The sequence below is a fragment of the Engraulis encrasicolus genome, chromosome 8, assembly GCF_034702125.1.
Source record: "Engraulis encrasicolus isolate BLACKSEA-1 chromosome 8, IST_EnEncr_1.0, whole genome shotgun sequence".
In the NCBI taxonomy this organism is placed as follows: domain Eukaryota; kingdom Metazoa; phylum Chordata; class Actinopteri; order Clupeiformes; family Engraulidae; genus Engraulis; species Engraulis encrasicolus.
Window position 1 is genome coordinate 28,831,414 of NC_085864.1, and position 18,849 is coordinate 28,850,262.

Here is an 18,849-nt window from a genome sequence, read left to right on the forward strand (position 1 = left end):
AAGTCGTTCAAATATGCACTTGATGAGATGATGACACGCCATAATGTTTTTCGGCTTTTAGTTTGACAAAGTTTAGTGCGTGCTTTTAGTTTGACATGGTTGTCGCCGGTCTTGTAACCCGGAAGTCGTGTTGAAGTCTGCGTCACTGCGTGCTTACAGTTGTTGAAGTGTGAGTCGTTTTATATTAACGGAGCAATTAGTAAATATGGATTTAAGTGAACCAGAATTCAACCCCTCTACGAGAGAGTTTGGATGCGAGCAGAATCTTCTTTCCAGACCCGACGGTTCAGCAACATTCATTCAAGGTAATCAAAGATGCAGCTTGGGCCATGAGGGGGTGATGTAGCATCATGTAGACTTCCCACATAGTTTGTCAACAGTTGTCTTCTATCACCCATGCAGCACAGAGAGATTAAGTGATGATATTCTTCATAGTACACCAAATGATTACTTACTGCACATTGGTTAATGATAAGAGTAATCGCACGCGTTTGGAGAGTAAACAACAACATAGGCAGCACACCAAAACAAGAAATTTAACAACAGTTGAGGCCAGGTCACATTTACCGCTAGTTATTATTACCATATCTCTAGAAAAATGATTTGATGCTTTGATTTGTTAATGTTCCTCTACTTTACTGATCTATACAGATGTATATTATGTGACCAACAAGTAGGCCAATAAGTTGGCCTACTAGAGTAGAGGAACATTAACAAATCAAAGTTCTTTCCTGTTCCTCGTACTAAAAAAATCTCTGTCAATGCTGTGCATTGCTGTCTATTGGTTATGTAGGGCTCTAAATGTACTTTTTCATCACCAGCCAAAAATGGCTAGTAGATGTTAATACTGTATTACGAACCATACACACACTCACTAATGGGTCAAAGTGGCTAGTTAGTCTCTCCTTCTCTCTCTCTGTCTCTCTCTCTCTCTCTCTCTCTCTCTCTCTCTGGTCGCCATGTCAGCTCCTGCTCTGCTCTCCATCCCTCCCTCCCTCCGGTGGCTCCCACCCGAACTGAAATTTCACCAGCATTTAGCCGGGTGACTGGTGTTGATTTAGAGCCCTGATTGTATGCCTTTATACCACTACAGGAAATACAAACGTCTTGGCTGGTGTTTATGGACCAGCAGAGGTGAAGGTCAGCAAGGAGATCTATGACCGTGCAACGCTGGAGGTCTTGATACAGCCCAAAATAGGCATGCCAGGTGAGGATATGATATATCACATGTAGAACTGTATTGTTAATTATGGGCAAGATCCTCCTAACATTATCTTAATCGTCTCCTCTGCTGGTGGTGCCCAAGGTTAAATGAGATGCATCCAATCCAATGTGATGAGCCATTATGTTGCCAAATTGGATTCAGCTTCCTGATGAAATTAGAACTGGCTCAACAACAGTTAAACTGCCCCAACAGCTCTACTCTGATCTGGCTTTGATTAGGGTTATTTATCAACAGCAACCTGTTTAGAAAATTATTATCTGTATTATTTTTCTTCTTTGCCTTTGTCAGTTGTATTGAATGAGAATTGTGTATAATTATTGTGCTATAACGGTGCTGTAATTAACAAGGTGTCTTCAGCTTTGATATGATCTTACACAAAGGGAAAAAATTAAACACTCACCCAAATGACTACCAAGGTTCCTTTTTTGATATAAGACAACGGTTTCCTTTACATGCCCCCATTTATACTGATGGATCCTAAACTGAAAACGCTGTGTCCTCTGTAGTAGTTGTGAATTCTAATCAACATGGCGTGCACATTCCAACCATAAGTTCTATTTTCACAGCTGAAGCTTAAGCTAAAAACCAATGAACCAATGAACAATACTCCTGATCTGTACAGACTCTAAATCATGCCTCCAAGCTCTGGAATTTTTAAAGACTGATCACCCCCTCATCGTGGATATTTTTGTCAAAGTGGATCACCTGACTAAGATGAACTTGGACATTGTTTTTTTGCTGGGTTCCTGGCCATATGGGACTCAGTGGCAATGAGAAGGCAGATAGCGCTGCTAAGCAGACCTTGACTGAGGACATTCCTGAATGTCCAATTCCTACCTCTGATATCAAACCTTTGCTTTGCTCTTATACCAAGGACAAATGGCAAGCTGAATGGGATGGCTGTGTGGACAATAAGTTGCATGAAAGATGTACCACTGTTAAACAAATAATTATCCAGTCCTTTTCTTGTAGGCGTGACCAAGTTGTTTATACAAGATGTCGAATTGGTCATTGTAGGTTGACACACAGTTTTTTGGTAACTGGAGATGTGCCCCCTCTTTGTAATTTTTGTTGTAGCCCTCTTTCTATTAAGCATATTTTAACTTGCTCTGCACTGAGAATGAAAAGGCAGCAGTTTTTCAAGAAAGATACTATTTTTTATATATTTTTAATAGGGTCCCACAATCTAATCTGGAAACATTTATTATATTCTAAAATTACCAGGCAAAGGTGGTGAGTGAAGGGAAATGTAAGGCTTCATGCACATTGTATCACACTAATAGTTTGGTGAAAGGACAACATTCAATCTGCACAACCACACTAAACTCAAGTAAGGACCTCTATGCTGCTCCGATACTGATACTAACTAGAATGGCAACACAGCCTTAAAATAACAGTAGAAAGAATCTGGAAAGAGCTGTATCTGGTTTGTAGAACATATTCTACATACAGTCTCCATACAGACTGGATGATTACTGAGGTTGTCAAGCGTATTTTTCAATGATTTGCATACTTCTGACACAGTACATTTCTAAAACATATGCTGGATCTCAAATGGCGCACTTGTGCACTTTGGGCACTATGTTTTAGTGCGTCACTAATTCGCCATATGCACTGAAACATGAACACTGAAGTACACAAGTGCACCATTTGAGATCCAGCAATAGACTTACACCAAAGAAAGTGGATGTAAGAAGAAGCGTCATTTTGTTTCTTTTCCGGTATCCACTTTATGTCGGGTGAACGCCCCCTTAGGAGACCTTCGGTTAGGAGACCTTCGGAGTCCTGAGGTTGAGAATCAATGAAGTCCCCTTAGCGCTGTAGATGGCGGTAGCGCACGTCTTGCGCAAACACCTCCAAAAGAGAAGAAGAAGTAGGGGACAACGCCCCTTTAGGAGACCCAACTTGAGCACACGCTTTTGCATTGAGTGGGCGTGTTTTGCGATATCTTGGTTTGATTCAGTATTTTTGCTTACACCGTAACACCAAAGCCCCATGGTGTTCTCCTTTTGTCCACTGGGTGGCGCACACACCTCATGCATTTGACTGTTGTCTTCTCCCTCCCCAGGTGTTCCAGAGAGGGCCAGAGAGCAGTGCGTGCGCGAGACGTGTGAGGCGGCTCTCCTGTCCTCCCTTCATCCTCGATCCTCCCTCACCCTCATCCTTCAGGAGATACACGATGACGGCTCTGTATCCTTTCCAATTCAGGATTGTTTCCCAGAGATGTAATTTGGTAAATCCTGAAGATGGGCCATCACAGGATTAAAATCAGTGGAACATTGCTAGATCTGAATTTTATTCTTATACTGACTCTCAATGCCCATGTTTTGCCTTTATGATGGACAAACGTGGAATCGTGGATAGAGTTGTCACGTGTTGTCTGAGAAAGTAAAAAAAACTCACAGCTACGTGAACACCAGTGGGTATATCCATGATTAGTCTGAGCTACCCTTTTCATAATTGACATGTTCTGTCATAAGGATGAGCTGGTTTTGAACATATGTAAAAAGGGATTTTCATTTTCTGAGGCTGGCATGTCCACTGATGATTTGTTATGTGTTCAGCTAGCTGGTGTGCAGTCATGCTTCCTGACCTAACTGCAGCTCCTGCTGTGCTGCCTGAATGCGGCCTGCATGGCTCTGAACTGATGGACCTCATTTTGCTCCATGGACTGTAACCAATACCCTGTAATAGCTGCAGGGCGTTTTGTGTGAAAGCACAAGCCAAATGTCATGTGAGGATATAAGGATATAAGGGTGAGCTGATTTTGAGAATTATTGGACAACATATGTAAAGGGGTTATCACTATCTCAAGTTGGGATATCCACTGATGATGTGGTATGTGTTTAGATAGTCAGTGATGGCCAACACCAACATGGATTCAGAAACCACAATCCAGTGCCACGTATTCCATAAGACCCTGTCCAATTAGGCAATAGGTAAAACAAGGTAATTTGGAATATGTGGCACTGGATTGTAGCTTCTAAATCCAGTTTGCCCATCACTGCAGATAGTTAGCTGGTATGCTGGTTGTGCTTCCTGACCTAAGTGCAGCTCCTGGCGTGCTGCCTGAATGCGGCCTGCATGGCTCTGATGGACGCCGGCCTGCCCATGAGCTGTCTCTTCTGTGGCATCACCTGCGTCATCAGCTCAGAGGGCCAGATCATTACGGATCCCACATCACAGCAGGAGAAGGTAGGGGTCGTTTCCTTCTGTGTGCTGCATGCATGCAGGGCCACTGACAGTTTTGTACAGGCCTGGTACAAAGTAATGTGAAAGGCCCCACCCAATTGATACTCAAGTGTACTGAAATGTGTGCTATATGTTCACTGCAATGGGCAACAATGTGTATTAGGTCTTTGTGTATGTTTTGTATTTGTGTATTTATGTAAGCTGTCAGACACCCTAATTTACCTCAGGATTAATAAAAAATACTCCACTGTATATAAAATGTCATGAAGATCGCCTTGTCCCCCCCTTGTCGGCGTCCCTGCGTGCAATCCATATAATGACTTCAGTTCCCATTCCATTTGTGATGCCCCCCAGAAAGGGAAGAAGTGGTTAATGTCCCATTTGATTGAAATGTAATACTTTTACACTTCTACTACAGTTAAGAGATTAACTGAGGCGTCTCAACCTTTTTCTTTAGGAGAGCCGAGCTCAGATGACCTTTGCGATTGATAGCATCGAGAAAAGAGTGATGATGACCTCAACAAAAGGAGCCATCTCAGTTCAAGAGGTACGCATGTTAACATTTGTAATGTTGTTACATTTTAAACTACTGTGTACAGTAGTGGGAAGCACACCAAACTTTTAAATATCTGATACCTGTGATTATATGAAATTACACACATTATATAAAACATGTACACTACAGGTATACAGTGAATTTGTCAGTTCAGTAATTTGCCACTAATTGTGTTTTTTTTTCTTTTCTTTCCTTGTCTCCCCAGCTTCAAGAGGCCATAGCTTTAAGTCAGAGAGCCTCAGAGCGGATTTTCCAATTCTACAGAGATTCAGTGCGTCGGCGCTATTCCAAGCTTCAGTAATCACAAGTGAGAAGACCTCACTACTTTGTTGGGACTTTTGTACATTTTGTAAATTCATGATGCCTTCATTATGCATGTGTGTATACTTCATCAATGGAATAATGGAATTGTAGTGTGTGATTCTCCAATAAATTCTTAACCAATACATTTTTACCCCTGTGATGCGTATTGTATTGTAATATTTAAATGTGCTTAACTTTGAAGAGGAGGGAGTTTTTTCCCAGTCCTTCTTGAAATTTTCTGTAATATTCTACAGCTCCCATGGAATTTTGCATTACAAATTCTGCAGTGTTTGTCCCATAGTGAGAACTCAAAACTTTTGCCGAAGTTCGAATGACGTGGTATATGCGATGGTACTCCTCAAAGGGTTAATAATGCTTCAAACTGAACATGGCAAGGTGTGGACAGTTTCACAGATAAATCAATGAAAATGGACACAGTCATGTCAGCCCAAATATTGATTTGATGTAGTCAGTTACTAGCTAGTTAGTTGTTGCTAGCTTTTTAAAATTGCTTACATCTGCAAGGTGAGGATTCCAGATATATACAGTACATGGGAAGTTGACATTTAATACTTCAGTTCATCTCTGTACACGTAAGAGTAGTTTTATTTTGCAAAATCATTTCAACCTATTTAAATTAATGAACAGTCTGAAAACTGTTGTTGGTAAAATATGCATCTGTATGTGCACAGTTAATTCACGAGACATCCTCTTGCCTGTGGTATGTAGTTTTACAGAGTTGTAACAATGGTCTGAAAGAAAGCCACCAGACAAAAGTTTGGCATCACCACACTTTCTTCCACAATACTTTTTCTGACAATTAAGTTTGCTCCATCTCATTTTCAGTTCTGGTCTAAAATTTCATTTCATTGTGTCATTGTTCTCTGAAATGAATGCATAGAACTAATAAGCCAGTTGATATCGGCAAAAGTGTGGAATGAATGGCTAAACAATTCATCACAATAAATTACATTTAACATTATTCAAAGCTATGCACAAAATAGACCAAAATGTATCCTTAACTTTTGACTAATCAAAAGGGTGGACACCTTTTGGCATTAATAATTGCTAGTTGTGGTTCTACATTGATTCACTTGCTGGGCAAGATGCTGTACAGTCTCCCGCCACCGCCGAATGAGGTCTATGAGCCTCATGCATGCAAAAGAGGGGGGAAAGCGTCCATTCTCTAATAAACCAAAGGTACGGCTAAAATGGATTAAAACTCCTATTCCTATGTAATAAATGTGTGAAACAGGTTGGTTAGATTTCATTGATCTGTCCAGTTTAACCAACTTGATGGGTAATCAAACCTTTTCAAAAAATTAGGGTGACCTGGTATGTATAGATGCAGCAAGCATGAGCAAAATGTGTATGTAATAATAACTTTAGGGAACGTTGAGAATCTTGGTTTTGCTCACACAATATAGTCAGGTTTTGTACTGTATACTAAAATAAGCAAAATTCTGTTTACACATATTTTTAGTCATGGGAGCTGTAGGATGGTATACAATAAAATACTTAAACATGGAGTACTTCAGTTGTAACAGATGACATTTATTGGGACAGAAAAACACTGGCTTCACAGAAATCAAGACATTTGTCAGATGTACATGTCAATTAAGCCCAACTGAAAGCGCAGACACACAGCCAGCCCTTTTTTGTTGTCCTCAAGCATCATTCTGAACCTTAATCTTACACTGTTGCTCTCAAAAAATATCATATCACATGGTTGCCTCAATGAATAAAGGTGAAACATTGACCAATGATTTGACACCACATAGTTTATATCATGAGAAGTCCATGAAATTTATAATAAGAAATTTTAAGTTTGCAATTTTTTTGGTTGTTAACCACACAACATTTTGGCGTAATAGCCAAAGGAAATATTCTTTAGCAAATACATTTTTGCTTTTGGCACATTTTTATCTCCTCAGCACTGCAAAATTACCCTTTCCCTCAACAAAACAACAAAGTTACAGTCAGTTCCTATAACAAAGGTGCAAAGTCGCCATGCTTCTTGACAGTGGCTTTAAATCCCACGGGCCCTGGATGGCAGACTTGTGACAACATGGCTCTCAGTCTCCGCTTATCTGACAGTTGTGGGCTATTTTTACAGGCTGAGCCGTCTCCTCGATTCACCATCTGCAGGCCTTGCCGTCCCACAGATTGCTCTGCTGAAACCAGATTTCTCATCCAAAGACTCAGGGGAAAAGGTAGCATGTGGCTGGAAACGTAAGCATGATTTCAAGACAATTGGAAGCACCACCTATTGACATGCAGGTCTGTTGGAAAAGGTTAATGTCTGTCTTTGTGTGCAATGTCTTGGGAGGCTTGAGTGTCTCTCCACGCTCTGCTGTCTCAGTCTCCTTGGACTCCCATAGCCTCTGGTGTCACAAATGTAATCCGTGTACATGGAATAATGCAGCTGCATATTCAGAGTCATGACAGGTAAGAGCAAGCGAGAATTGCTGCCTTTGTCTTTTTCTTTTAAAAAAAAAAAAAACATACAGGATGTGTGTCGGTCAAACAACAAGAGCTCTTGCTATAGTGCTTCCACCTTTTATTTAAAAAGTTGCGAGAACATGTAGTCTTTTTTTGTCACTTTTTCATTTTCATCTCTGAGAAGAAGAAGACAGATGGCTTTTGGAGCTGGACACCACTGGCAGCCCCCTCTAATGGCACTATATAGCACTTATCGTCAGGCCCTTTTCTGGAGACTTTGGTAGGAAGTGATTGAGCTCTTGTGGGTGATGTGTGTGTTGTGTTCTGGTTCCAAGAAACCTGTTCAGTTCTCCTCTCACTGCCATCAGCGTTGACGTTTCTTTTGTGGTGTGTGAGTGTGATTGTTGTAAATGATTCATTCGTTTTTACAAAAACCAAACTTGTTATTATAATGAGCGCAATATTGTACATGTTTATAAACAGTGTGGAGAGTGAGTGTCATATGGAAATATCAAAATTTTGAATATTATACATATGGAAATCATGGAATGCATCATAACACTAGAGTATTGTTGTATTTTATCCTCATTGTTATGTTTTTTGGCTAGCCCAGTGGTTCCAAACCTTTATTCGGACTGGGACCCCATTTTGACACCCCAAATATCTGGGGACCCCATACACATTTTTTACTGGTCAAAAAAAAAGAAAAGAAAAAGCTAACTTTGCATTTCAGTCCGAATATTTAATACTTTTTGTGTTATAATTAGTAATATTTATCAGCATTCTTTGTTTCACACCTAGACATTTCAGACGACCCCATTTGAATTTCAGGCGACCCCTTGGGGTCCCAACCTCAGTGTCGAAAAACACTGGGCTTGCCCCCCCCCCCCCAGCCTTATTGTTTGTGTACCTCTTTGACTTCAATTTATTATTATTATTATTATTATTAATAACATCAACAACAGTGTTTGTAACAGTGTAGTATATCTGCATTCATTATTATCATATGGCCAGTAATGAAGCTGTTTTAAAAATATCTGTAGAGATGAGGCTGAGACTGAACTTAACTTGATTAGACTGGCATGGCTGTTGCAATATCTGTGCCAGTGGAAAACAAAAATAAAAATGTTCAATCATTGAAGTGTACTGTACACGTTCCAAACAAAACCTTAGGGATGTAGGAGCCATGCAGATCTGTCTAAAGTCAATTCTGTTCCAAAAAACATGGTGTGCGTGTGTGTGTGCGTGCGTGCGTGCGTGTGCGCGCGCGATAAATGGCTAAATCAGTACTTGGCAACTTGGCTTCAGGAGCTGTAATGGAGTACCATGTATACTTACTTACTTACTTACCATGTATGTGTCCAGTCATTTACCGGTAGTGAATGACTTGCTGATTAACAGCAGAGGGGGTTCACTCACCGGTGATTGGCGATAGTTGGCGTTCGCCAGCAATTGAATGGATGTCAATGGGGTTTTCCCTTGCCCGCGTTCGCCCTCTATTGGGCAACCAACAGGAACTGCAAAAGCTTACCGGCTACAATGGGAACCAACGAGAGTGAACTTCTCGTAATCTAATTTCTCTGTTAACAGCTGATTAACTTGCTAGATAGAGAAGCAAATCATTGCCATCACCAGTTTTAAATGCACAGACGCAACCAGGTAATTTGTAAGATAGTTGGTCTGAGACAGTTTTACCAATAGACCAACTAGGCAATTGCCTTGGTCTTAGGGCCTTGGTCTCCAAACAAAGGCTCATGGGCCAAATCTGGCCCGGGCATGGCAAACATTTGGCCCGCCATGAGGTCAGAACAAATGAAAATATGATGTGATTTTCGATCACTAAAACTTCAGTGGGTCTTATCTTTTGAAAGCATTTACAGTCGAGAGTTATATCTTGTGCTAACAGTAACAGTCTCATAAACAGACATTGACAAGAAGGGGAAATGGAAACGGGAAAATCTGTTCTCTCTAACTTGTGTCTCATTGGTTTGGGGCGTTGGTTTGGCCCGCAGCCACATTTGCTCAACATAATTTGGCCCTTGGAGAAATATAATTGGAGACCCCTGCCCTAGGACCTCACCACATCTGCCCTCTGTAGGGCACCCTGAATAGTTAGCCCAGCCATGGTTAACACGAGCTAAAGTAATTCAAAAGGCCCTCCATATCTACATTTCACCTAGGGCACCCACGTGGGTAGAACTGCTCCCTGATTTTGGTACTATACTAGGGTGCGTTTCTCAAAAGAGAAGTTGTTGGCCTGTTAGCAACTCCAGTAGTTGCCAATGGGAAAATGCATTGAAAACAACAAAGTAGCTAATGTAGTAAGCAACTTTGGTTTTGAGAAGTTCACCCCTAAGTTGCAGCTCCAGCAGCCTTGTTGGCAGTCCTCTGTGTTTGCATATGACGTGTTGAGCTGTGTGTGTGTGTGTGTGTGTGTGTGTGTGTGTGTGTGTGTGTGTGTGTGTGTGTGTGTGTGTGTGTGTGTGTGTGTGTGTGTCAGGTGTGTCCTATGGCGGTTTCCCAGACAGGTAGGATATGAGGGCGGCGACGGCACAGATGTATGTGATGATGCCGAAGATGATGGACAGCACGGAGAGCCACAGGGCTTGACGCGACGCCGCGTTGGCACTCTGGATGTCCCCCTGCGCCGCTGCCTTATTCGTCTGCGGTCGACGCGCCATGGGGAGAGAAGAAGAACACATGCAAAGCCATGGTAATGCATTTCTTTTGTCAGTTTACCACTTGTTAGTTCACAACTGCAAAAAAGAACATTGGTTGTCCAAGTCCTTTCTGACCTTTTTTGTCGTTCTGATATATTTTTAAAATTCGAGTGCTGTGGCTGGTCTCCTCTCTTGACCTTTTGTTGCTCTTTCTTTTTTATTTTTAGAAGGCCGTGGCAATGAGAACCAACAAAGCGAAAGTAATGTGGCCTATTTCTAGTAACACACTCTATTTAACCCCTTTGCGCAGAGCCTACAGTATGTTATAACCCTACTGTCACCAAAATTGTAATGGCTATGTCTTGATCTGTTACTTAAGACTCTCTGTAATGTCATCATAGCAATGTTGATATGATGTAGTTGAGTATTTTCAGCAAAGTGAATAGGTTTGACTCCGTCAAACAGTCTGGCGAAAGCAAAGAGGAATTCGTCTCCATGGAGGGTGGGAGATGATATGACCTTTACTGCACAATTTAAATTCATTGGAGTTCAGAATTCAAATTAAAATCCAAATGGTGCTTTATTAGCATGACTGTTACGATATAGTGTTGCAAAAGCATATGAATAACAAGACAAAAGTGTGAATAGTGTTACCTTAAAGGGCAACTCCTGCCAATTTCAATGTGCTGTTGTATTGCTCACGCTACCCTTGACTTGTCAGTACCCGATGACGCAGCAGTTTTTGGCCCAGCCCTTTCCGAGATATAAGCTATTCTAATAGGGGCAACTTTTGTTTACATTTTTTAAAAAATGAGCATAGGCCTACTCCAAATATTTTCCCTAAAGGTATCGCTGCTTGCTAGCTGTCTGCTGATGATGCATAACCTTTTGGATGTTTTTCGGAATACATAAAAATGTTTTTTTGAAATATAAACAAAAGTTGCCCCCATTAGAATAGCTCATATCTCGGAAAGGGCTGAGCCAAAAAATGCAGCGTCACCGGGTACTGACAAGTCAAGGGTAGCGTGAGCAATACAACAGCACATTGAAATTGGCAGGAGGTGCCCTTTAACTAATCAGTAACGGACTCAAGGGATGAGTTCTGCGTCACCTCTCTCAACTGTTTACTGACAGTGAGCGAACCAAGCTAGGAGGCTTTCGCCAGACTACTGTATGTGCGGAGCCAATGTGGCGGAGTACATAGGATGGCATCGCCAGGCTAGTGCACATAAGACTGACATGACTTTGTCTTAACTACGATGTGAGATTCGCCATTAATTATCATGCAGTAAATTATCCTTTGGCTTTTTATTGTCAAGCTCACTTTATTTGGAACGGGTGTGTGTCTTCATGTATTTGTCATGACAACTTGACGTGAACAAAGGCCATGTGGTCAGTAAGTATCTTTGTCAAGACAACTGTACATCAACTAAGACCACAAAAATGTCTAGTCATTAGGAAAATGTCATGTCAGTCAGTCGTACAGCCCTATTTTTGGGGGCTTTTTATGCCTTTAATTTTGGAGATCGGACTGTGGAGGTGAGACAGGAAACCAGTGGGGAGAGAGGTTGCAGCTAGAGATGGGGAAGGATCGACAAATGAATTGGGCCGGAATCGAACCCGTGTTGCCATTGTAGCAGTCCAGTGTCCAGCCGTTTGAGCCCAGGTTGGGCCGTGTAGAGCCATTCTAAAGGATCACCATGTTTCTTTTGTCTTTTCCTGCTGGTTATCAGTTCATAATACCAAAGAACATTGGAAGTCCGAGTCCTCTCTGACCTTTCTATAATACCGATATAGTTTTTTTTTTAAATTCAGCACCTGCCGTAACCTTTCTTCAAGTGCTGCCTGGTGCTATCCCCACTTGACCTTCTCTTGCTCTTCTTATTTATTTTTAGAAGGCAATATCTCAGCAGCTGACATGCAGGCCAGGTTGTCACGCTGCAATTTGCTGGAAAAAATGAGAGGAGTTGCCTTGAATGTCAAATAGTTGCAACCTTCGGATGTTTCACCCCCAGCAGCACCCTGTTTACTTTTAATTGAGATGGAACCCAGGTATAAAAAATAATAATAAAACATGGCAGGCTAAACATTTCAAATAATATCATCATACTGTTGGTTTTAAAACAAAATCCACAAAATGCTTTACTTTTAAATCATGTAAATTTAAACAAAGATTGAAATGCTTTATAATTTGTTGTAGAGGTCACTTTGTGAAATCCTTAAAAAGATTGTACATAGGCCTACGGTATGTGCATTGCACATAGGCCTACGTACGGTATGTGTAATGGTGTGTGTATACTTTTCTGTATTTATGTGTATGCTATTGGACACCTTAATTTCCCTCGGGATTAATGCACTACTTTAGTCTCTACTCTACTCTCTAATATTTTTAGCATTGTTGCCAGACAACAACAGGAAGGGCTTTTGATTTTCAGATAGTGTCTTGACTGTCATCATCAAAAGTTACCTGCTGAAGTTATCTGCTGATGCAAGTTCTCCTCATGAAAATGTAGTTTCTGTATTAGGCATGGCATCTAAATGTTTAATTTCTGTATTAGGTAGTATAGTATATTCTACCCAATGTCACATTTCTGTCTTAGGTATACCATACCCAAGGTTTTCACCTTAAAGACTTCTGTTTACCTTTTCTCCGACCCTGATGGCGTTCTCTAGTAGCCTGGAAAACCAGCGCCAACTGCTGGACAGCAAAATGTTTTGCCTGCATTTGGTTGTCTGGCCTCGAACCAGTGTACATTTTGAAAACATTGCCCTGAATCTGGCAGATGGCAACTAAACCAATCACAACACAGAGATGTGTTTTGAATCAACGCGGGCGGGGTAGAGGGCTCTGGGGCGGGGTTTTGAGGGAGTGACGACAGAGCAGTGAGATCTATGTCTATGGTCACATCAACTAAAACACCATGGTCAGTTGTCACCTTACCTTTTGTGACAGGTAGAAGGCTGCGATTCCTAGAGGCCAAAAGCAGCAGAGCATGGAGAAGAAGGCCAGCCCAAGGTAGTCTTGAGGGATCATCAGGGGGAAGTTGATCTCGCTGTCTGTGTCGCTGAACTCATCGCTGGAGGAGTCCTAAGAGTGAGTAGACATTTGCATTTTTTTTTCATGAAACCCTCCAATGATGCAGCAGTTACATGGTAGTAAATGTAAATACAAGAAAAGAAATTATAAATCTAAAAAAATAATAATGTTTGGTGTTGTGGTCAAAATCTATATTTTGTACCCCGTCCTGGGGTGGATTTCTCAAAACCAAAGTTGCTTACTACATTAGCTACTTTGCTGTTTTCAATACATTTTCCCATTGGCAATACCGAAGTTGCTAACAGGCTAACAACTTCTCTTTTGAGAAATTCACCCCTGGACCACAGACATACTCAGGGCTGGACTGGCCATCTGGCATACCGGGCATTTCCTGGTTGCCCTGCACCCTCATGGGCCCCTATTTTCAGAAATGTAAAAAAATAAAATAATCATAATTAAATTTCTGAAAATAGGGGCCCACGAGAGTGCCGGGCCCATCGGTGAGTCAGTTCTGTGCCACTAATTATGAGGGGCCCCTTTAAGCCAAAAGTGCCCGGGCCCGATGTCTCCCCCTATTCAGGCCTGGACATACTGTATGTATAGTACAGTATGCCCAGGCCCAGGGCACTGGGATTGAAGCCAGGTGGGATGGTTTCTTCTCGTCTCGTCATTTTAAATGTATTACCGTATATACAGTAAATGGCCTTAGCATTCTCTTACATTAGGTGCCTGTATCTATCACACCTGTCACAACATTACTCCATACCAGCAAATAATTGTGCATGTTGTGGAGGAAATGCAGCATGATTTTCATTTCTACTAACTACAGTATGTCACTTGGATAGATGCACAGACAGAGTGAAATAGAAATGAGGGATTCGGTCAAATCTTAAGCAATGGATTCGGTATTCGACAGAACATTTAAGTTATTGCTTAGGGATTTAGACGTACATCACAAATGGATAATAGATAGGAATATCTGCAGTTAAAATAGAGTGTAATATAAAATACAGTAGTATAACGATTAGATTAATATGTACAATTTGCTTTAATAAAAAAAACAGCAGACCAATACAATAAGGAGCATAATGTGCCACCAGCAGAAATACTGTTTACAGCAGTAACATACCTAATACCTGGTATTGCCCTGGGTGATTGTGTTGGTGTGGTAACAGAGAATGTTGTCATTGATTGGTACTTGTTTATTGACATCTGTTCCTTGATGAAGTCCCTTGACTCATCCCACCAGGACAAACATTGCAGTAAGAAACGGCACATTGCCAGGATGTAAGCCAGATGGCAGGGACATGTTTTCAGAATACATGGGATGAGATGGGTCTTGATAGATTTGTACAGCTTTGTTGTTTAACCCATTGATGCCTAAAGCACCTGCAAAAAAACGCCTGCTGGGAAAGTTGCCCTTAGCCTATAAAAACCTAAATATCTAAGCCTCTGAGGTACAAAAATACATAAAATAAGTTGCATTTAAAGACCCTCCTCTCGCATTAGAATGTGTTCATTCAGCTGCAACATACCCACATTTTTTATTTAAAAAGCTAAAATCTCAAGAGCCTGAATGCAGCATAGCCTATATGTGTCTACAGGCACCAAAGTTTAAACAACATATTCGAGTTATCGGGCTAAAATGGTTAAATATACTGCAAAAATGTTCAATTTATCTCCCGCTGTCTTTTATGACCACATCCACACTTTTTGTAAGTGAATTGATTTTACTATAGGCTACCTACCAGCAGATAATGTTGACTGTGAGGTCAGCAACACACTGGCGTTGCATGCATGGTACAGTCAGTGGTGAAAGTAGACGGCTGTACACAGGTGCCCAGCACCGGTATAACATTTACAGCTGGTACGCAGTACTGTACCGGTAAGAGAATAGGTTTAATGCTGCCCAAAATCCTACATTTGAAAAAAGTAAGGTCTGCTCTTTCAGTAGAAAACACATACAATCACACTATGCCATTTGAGACAAGTGTCCTCCTATGAAGAGAAATAGCCATGCAGCAAATTATAGATATATAATGCTCATGTTTATTTTGATGGTTTATTGTTTGTTTGTGGGTGGTGGTGGGGGGTAGCACCGGTAAGAAACGAAAATGACTTTCTCCCCAGGGTACAGTACACGTTATTTCCCCAGTCAGGATGTTAATCTTCTTTCGTCATCACTCAGTGTTGGAGGTGCATCAGGACCACAGTGCATGTCTATGGCGAATGGCGATTTGTCCACACAACAACATTCACCTCACATCATTCGCCGCAGCAGGAGAAGGTCGCAGTATGGGACCAAATAAATCACAACAAGGGAGCTTTTACGGTAGCCAGGCCGTGCCCTCCTAGTGACGTAACGCCTTCTGCGTTGCTTCTAGCCAGGTCAAGAGCAATTCAAGTACTTTCTCAGCTCCCTAAAAATCGGGAAGCAACTATTAGCAAACCAAGGGAGGGGAGGGGGGTCAACCATGCCGTTTGGGAAATGTTAATTGTTATGCTCTTGGTCAGCCCAAGTCTCGAAGAGATTTGAAAGTCGATGATAATCAGGCTACTTTTACGGTGCAGTGATTGCACTTAGGCCTCTCGGCTAAACTAAAGCTTTGACGCACGACTGACCGAGACAACAGGAGCGCACTTGTTCCCAAAGGGGTGTGCAACTAACGTGTCATGACGTGAGCACAGAAGTACACAAGAGCCCGAAGTGCTCTCTGTGTCTGACTGAGACAACAGGAGCGCACTTGTGCCCAAAGGGGTGTGCAACGTGTCACGACTTACGTGAGCACAGAAGTACACAAGAGCCCGAAGCTCCTGCTCTCTGTTAAAGGCTCATGTGGTGATGCTGTCAGTGTGGCTTAATGGCGAAGGGCAGGGCATGTCTCTGATGCAGTCGGATCGGAGCAGGACATGACTGCTGGGCTTGGTGTGGTGCGCAGGCCGCCCACAGCACAGCACAGGGGAATGTCTGTTTGCATCTTGGGTGTTTGTTTTAAATATATATGTATCAAGTCAAGTCAAGACATTTTCAAAAACTCTCAAGAATTCTTTTTTTCACATGGTCATAATGGGGTATTTATGTTACATTTTGAGGACAGAGATCAATTTAATACAATTTGGAATAAGGCAGTAACGTAATAAAATGTGGAAAAAGTGAATCGCTGTGAATAAGCAAAACTGCCTTAAGATTTGCCAAACTTGTGGCATCATATCCAAAAAGACTTGAGGCTGTAGTTGCTGCCAAAGGTGGTTCTACAAAGTATTAAGTGAAGGCTTAATGTTTTTTAATTTTAATACATTTTCAAAAACTCTCAAGAACTCTTTTTTCACATGATCATAATGGGGTATTTATGTTACATTTTGAGGACAGAGATTAATTTATACATATTTGGGTTTTTCAACTTATTAGACAGGACAGTGAAGAGTGGGACAGGAAACGAGATGGGAGAGAGAGACGGGGGAGGATCGTGAAATGACCCGGGTCGGGAAGCAAACCCGGGTCGCCCCCGTAGCAGTCCAGTGCCCAGCCGACTAAGCCACGGCTGGGCCATCTTGGGCGTTTGGGAAACATTTATTGGCCCTTTTCAAGACCTGGAATTCTTTAGTGAGCTGTTTGGTGAAGAGGCTCCATATGTACTACTGTACTTTTGGTTGAGAATGGTTTGGTTTTTCTGATTTGGTGTGCGGGGAAGTTCCATTCCATTCATATTGGTGGGGGTTGTGGGCAAGCGGTACATAGTGATTGAAAACAAATACATTTTAACTTTATTTTCTTATTATTTACTAGTTAGGTTATACTTAAAATTCATAAAGCACAGAAAAAGACTGAAATGACTGGGCTATGAGTGAATAGTGTTGCTATGACAATACAAAAGGCAAAGTGAGTCAAAAATGATTCAAGGTAATGAATCCACTAAATTGAGGCTATTTATGTGGAGCACTCGGTCTTATTGGACGAAATCATCACCACAAAACAACATTCACGGCAATAACTACCGTGTTAATCTGTTTTTTTACTCAATGTAGGCCTACCTGAAAATACTTATATACTGCTCATAATTTGTGTACAATATACTATAGTATTTCAGTGCCTCTTCAATACAACAACCATGAAGAAAAAATATAAAATATAATATAAATGCAACTTCAATATTAAGCATTATTGAATGCTGATAGAGATCTTTAATATGAAGCATAATGGAAACTTGCATCATCATGCTGTCATGTTATCAGCTTTACATCAGCTGAGAGCTTTATTATTCACCAGGCTTTATTGAATTGCCTGCAATATTCCATCCTAATAATAACCGCTTATTTTTTCACCAGTTTTAGATGGTTTAAATGTCAGTTATGATATGCCTTTGAGACTTTCAAAACCTTTTACCTCCTTTAAAATGGTTTTTAGGACTGCTCTCAGGTCATAGCCTGTGCCATACTTGAAGCAATGGTTAAATCTTAACAGTGTGGAAAGGGCAGCACCACCAAATTATGAGTGTAATGGTTAAGGACTGTAGATCCCAGGGTTGCAGATTCCAACCCCCACCATTCCTCCCTCCATGGATGAAGTTCCCTTGAACAAGGCACCTAACCCCACTCTGCTCCAGGGACTGCAACCAATACCCTGCAATATCTGTAAGTCCCTTTGGATGAAACCATCAGGCACCCAGCCCCACTCTGCTCCAGGGACTGCAACCAATACCCTATAATGTCTGTAAGTCCCTTTGGATAAAAGCATCAGGCACCCAGCCCCACTCTGCTCTAGGGACTCTAACCGATACCCTATAATGTCTGTAAGTCGCTTTGGATAAAACCATCAGCTAAGTGTAATGTAATGTTCATGTTCATGTGACTGTTTAAATCGGCTTACCTCAAAGTCTGGTAGCAGATCGTCCTCATCGTCCATGCTGTAGGAGAAGCTGTGGGCATCCTTGGCCTCGTTCAGCAGCTTCTTCTCCAGCTCCAGAGAGTTGGGCCCGATATCCACAAAGGTCGTCTCCAGATAGTCCTTATTATGATGCAGGCCCAGGGAGTCGGCGGTGACCCACATCGGGGCGGAGGGGTAGATGGAGGACTCCAGGGTGCTGGGGAGAGCGCAGGGATCCAGGTACTGCTGGTGGTGCTGGTGGATGTCCGTGGTGGAGGCGCAGTAACTCCTCCAGGCGAGAGAGTGAAGCGCTCTCTCGTCTTCGCACCTCACCAGGATGCCTGTGTAGACTCCTCCGCCACAGCCCCCCTCGGAGCCGCCATGCAGGCAAGAGTTTGTGGGGCTGTTTCCCAGCAAGGGGTGCTCCAGTTCGTCCAAACTCTCCATCGCTGCTGCTGCTGCTGCTGCTGCTGCTGCTCGTCCCTAGTAGATACACTGTAGCACAGCAGTGTGCTACTCAACTTCAGTGCCAAGAGGGACAAGTAGGAAAAATCACTGGCTTTTCAAAGA

At 41.9% G+C, this 18,849-nt stretch overlaps 2 protein-coding genes across 2 annotated transcripts; one reads left to right on the forward strand and one right to left on the reverse strand.

The window, feature by feature from the left end:
* Positions 1–83: 83 nt before the first annotated feature.
* exosc5 (exosome component 5) lies at positions 84–5,427 on the forward strand. Its single transcript, XM_063205385.1, has 6 exons — positions 84–305; positions 1,094–1,207; positions 3,294–3,415; positions 4,280–4,420; positions 4,875–4,964; positions 5,179–5,427. Exons 1-6 carry the CDS (start codon positions 206–208, stop codon positions 5,272–5,274), a joined length of 663 nt encoding a protein of 220 aa, XP_063061455.1. The 5' UTR covers positions 84–205; the 3' UTR covers positions 5,275–5,427.
* Positions 5,428–10,225: 4,798 nt separating this feature from the next.
* tmem91 (transmembrane protein 91) lies at positions 10,226–18,726 on the reverse strand. Its single transcript, XM_063204402.1, has 3 exons — positions 18,283–18,726; positions 13,320–13,466; positions 10,226–10,381 (listed from the first exon to the last, which is right to left on the reverse strand). The coding sequence occupies exons 1-3, from the start codon at positions 18,724–18,726 to the stop codon at positions 10,226–10,228; spliced, it is 747 nt and encodes a 248-aa protein (XP_063060472.1).
* Between the last annotated feature and the right edge of the window lie 123 nt (positions 18,727–18,849).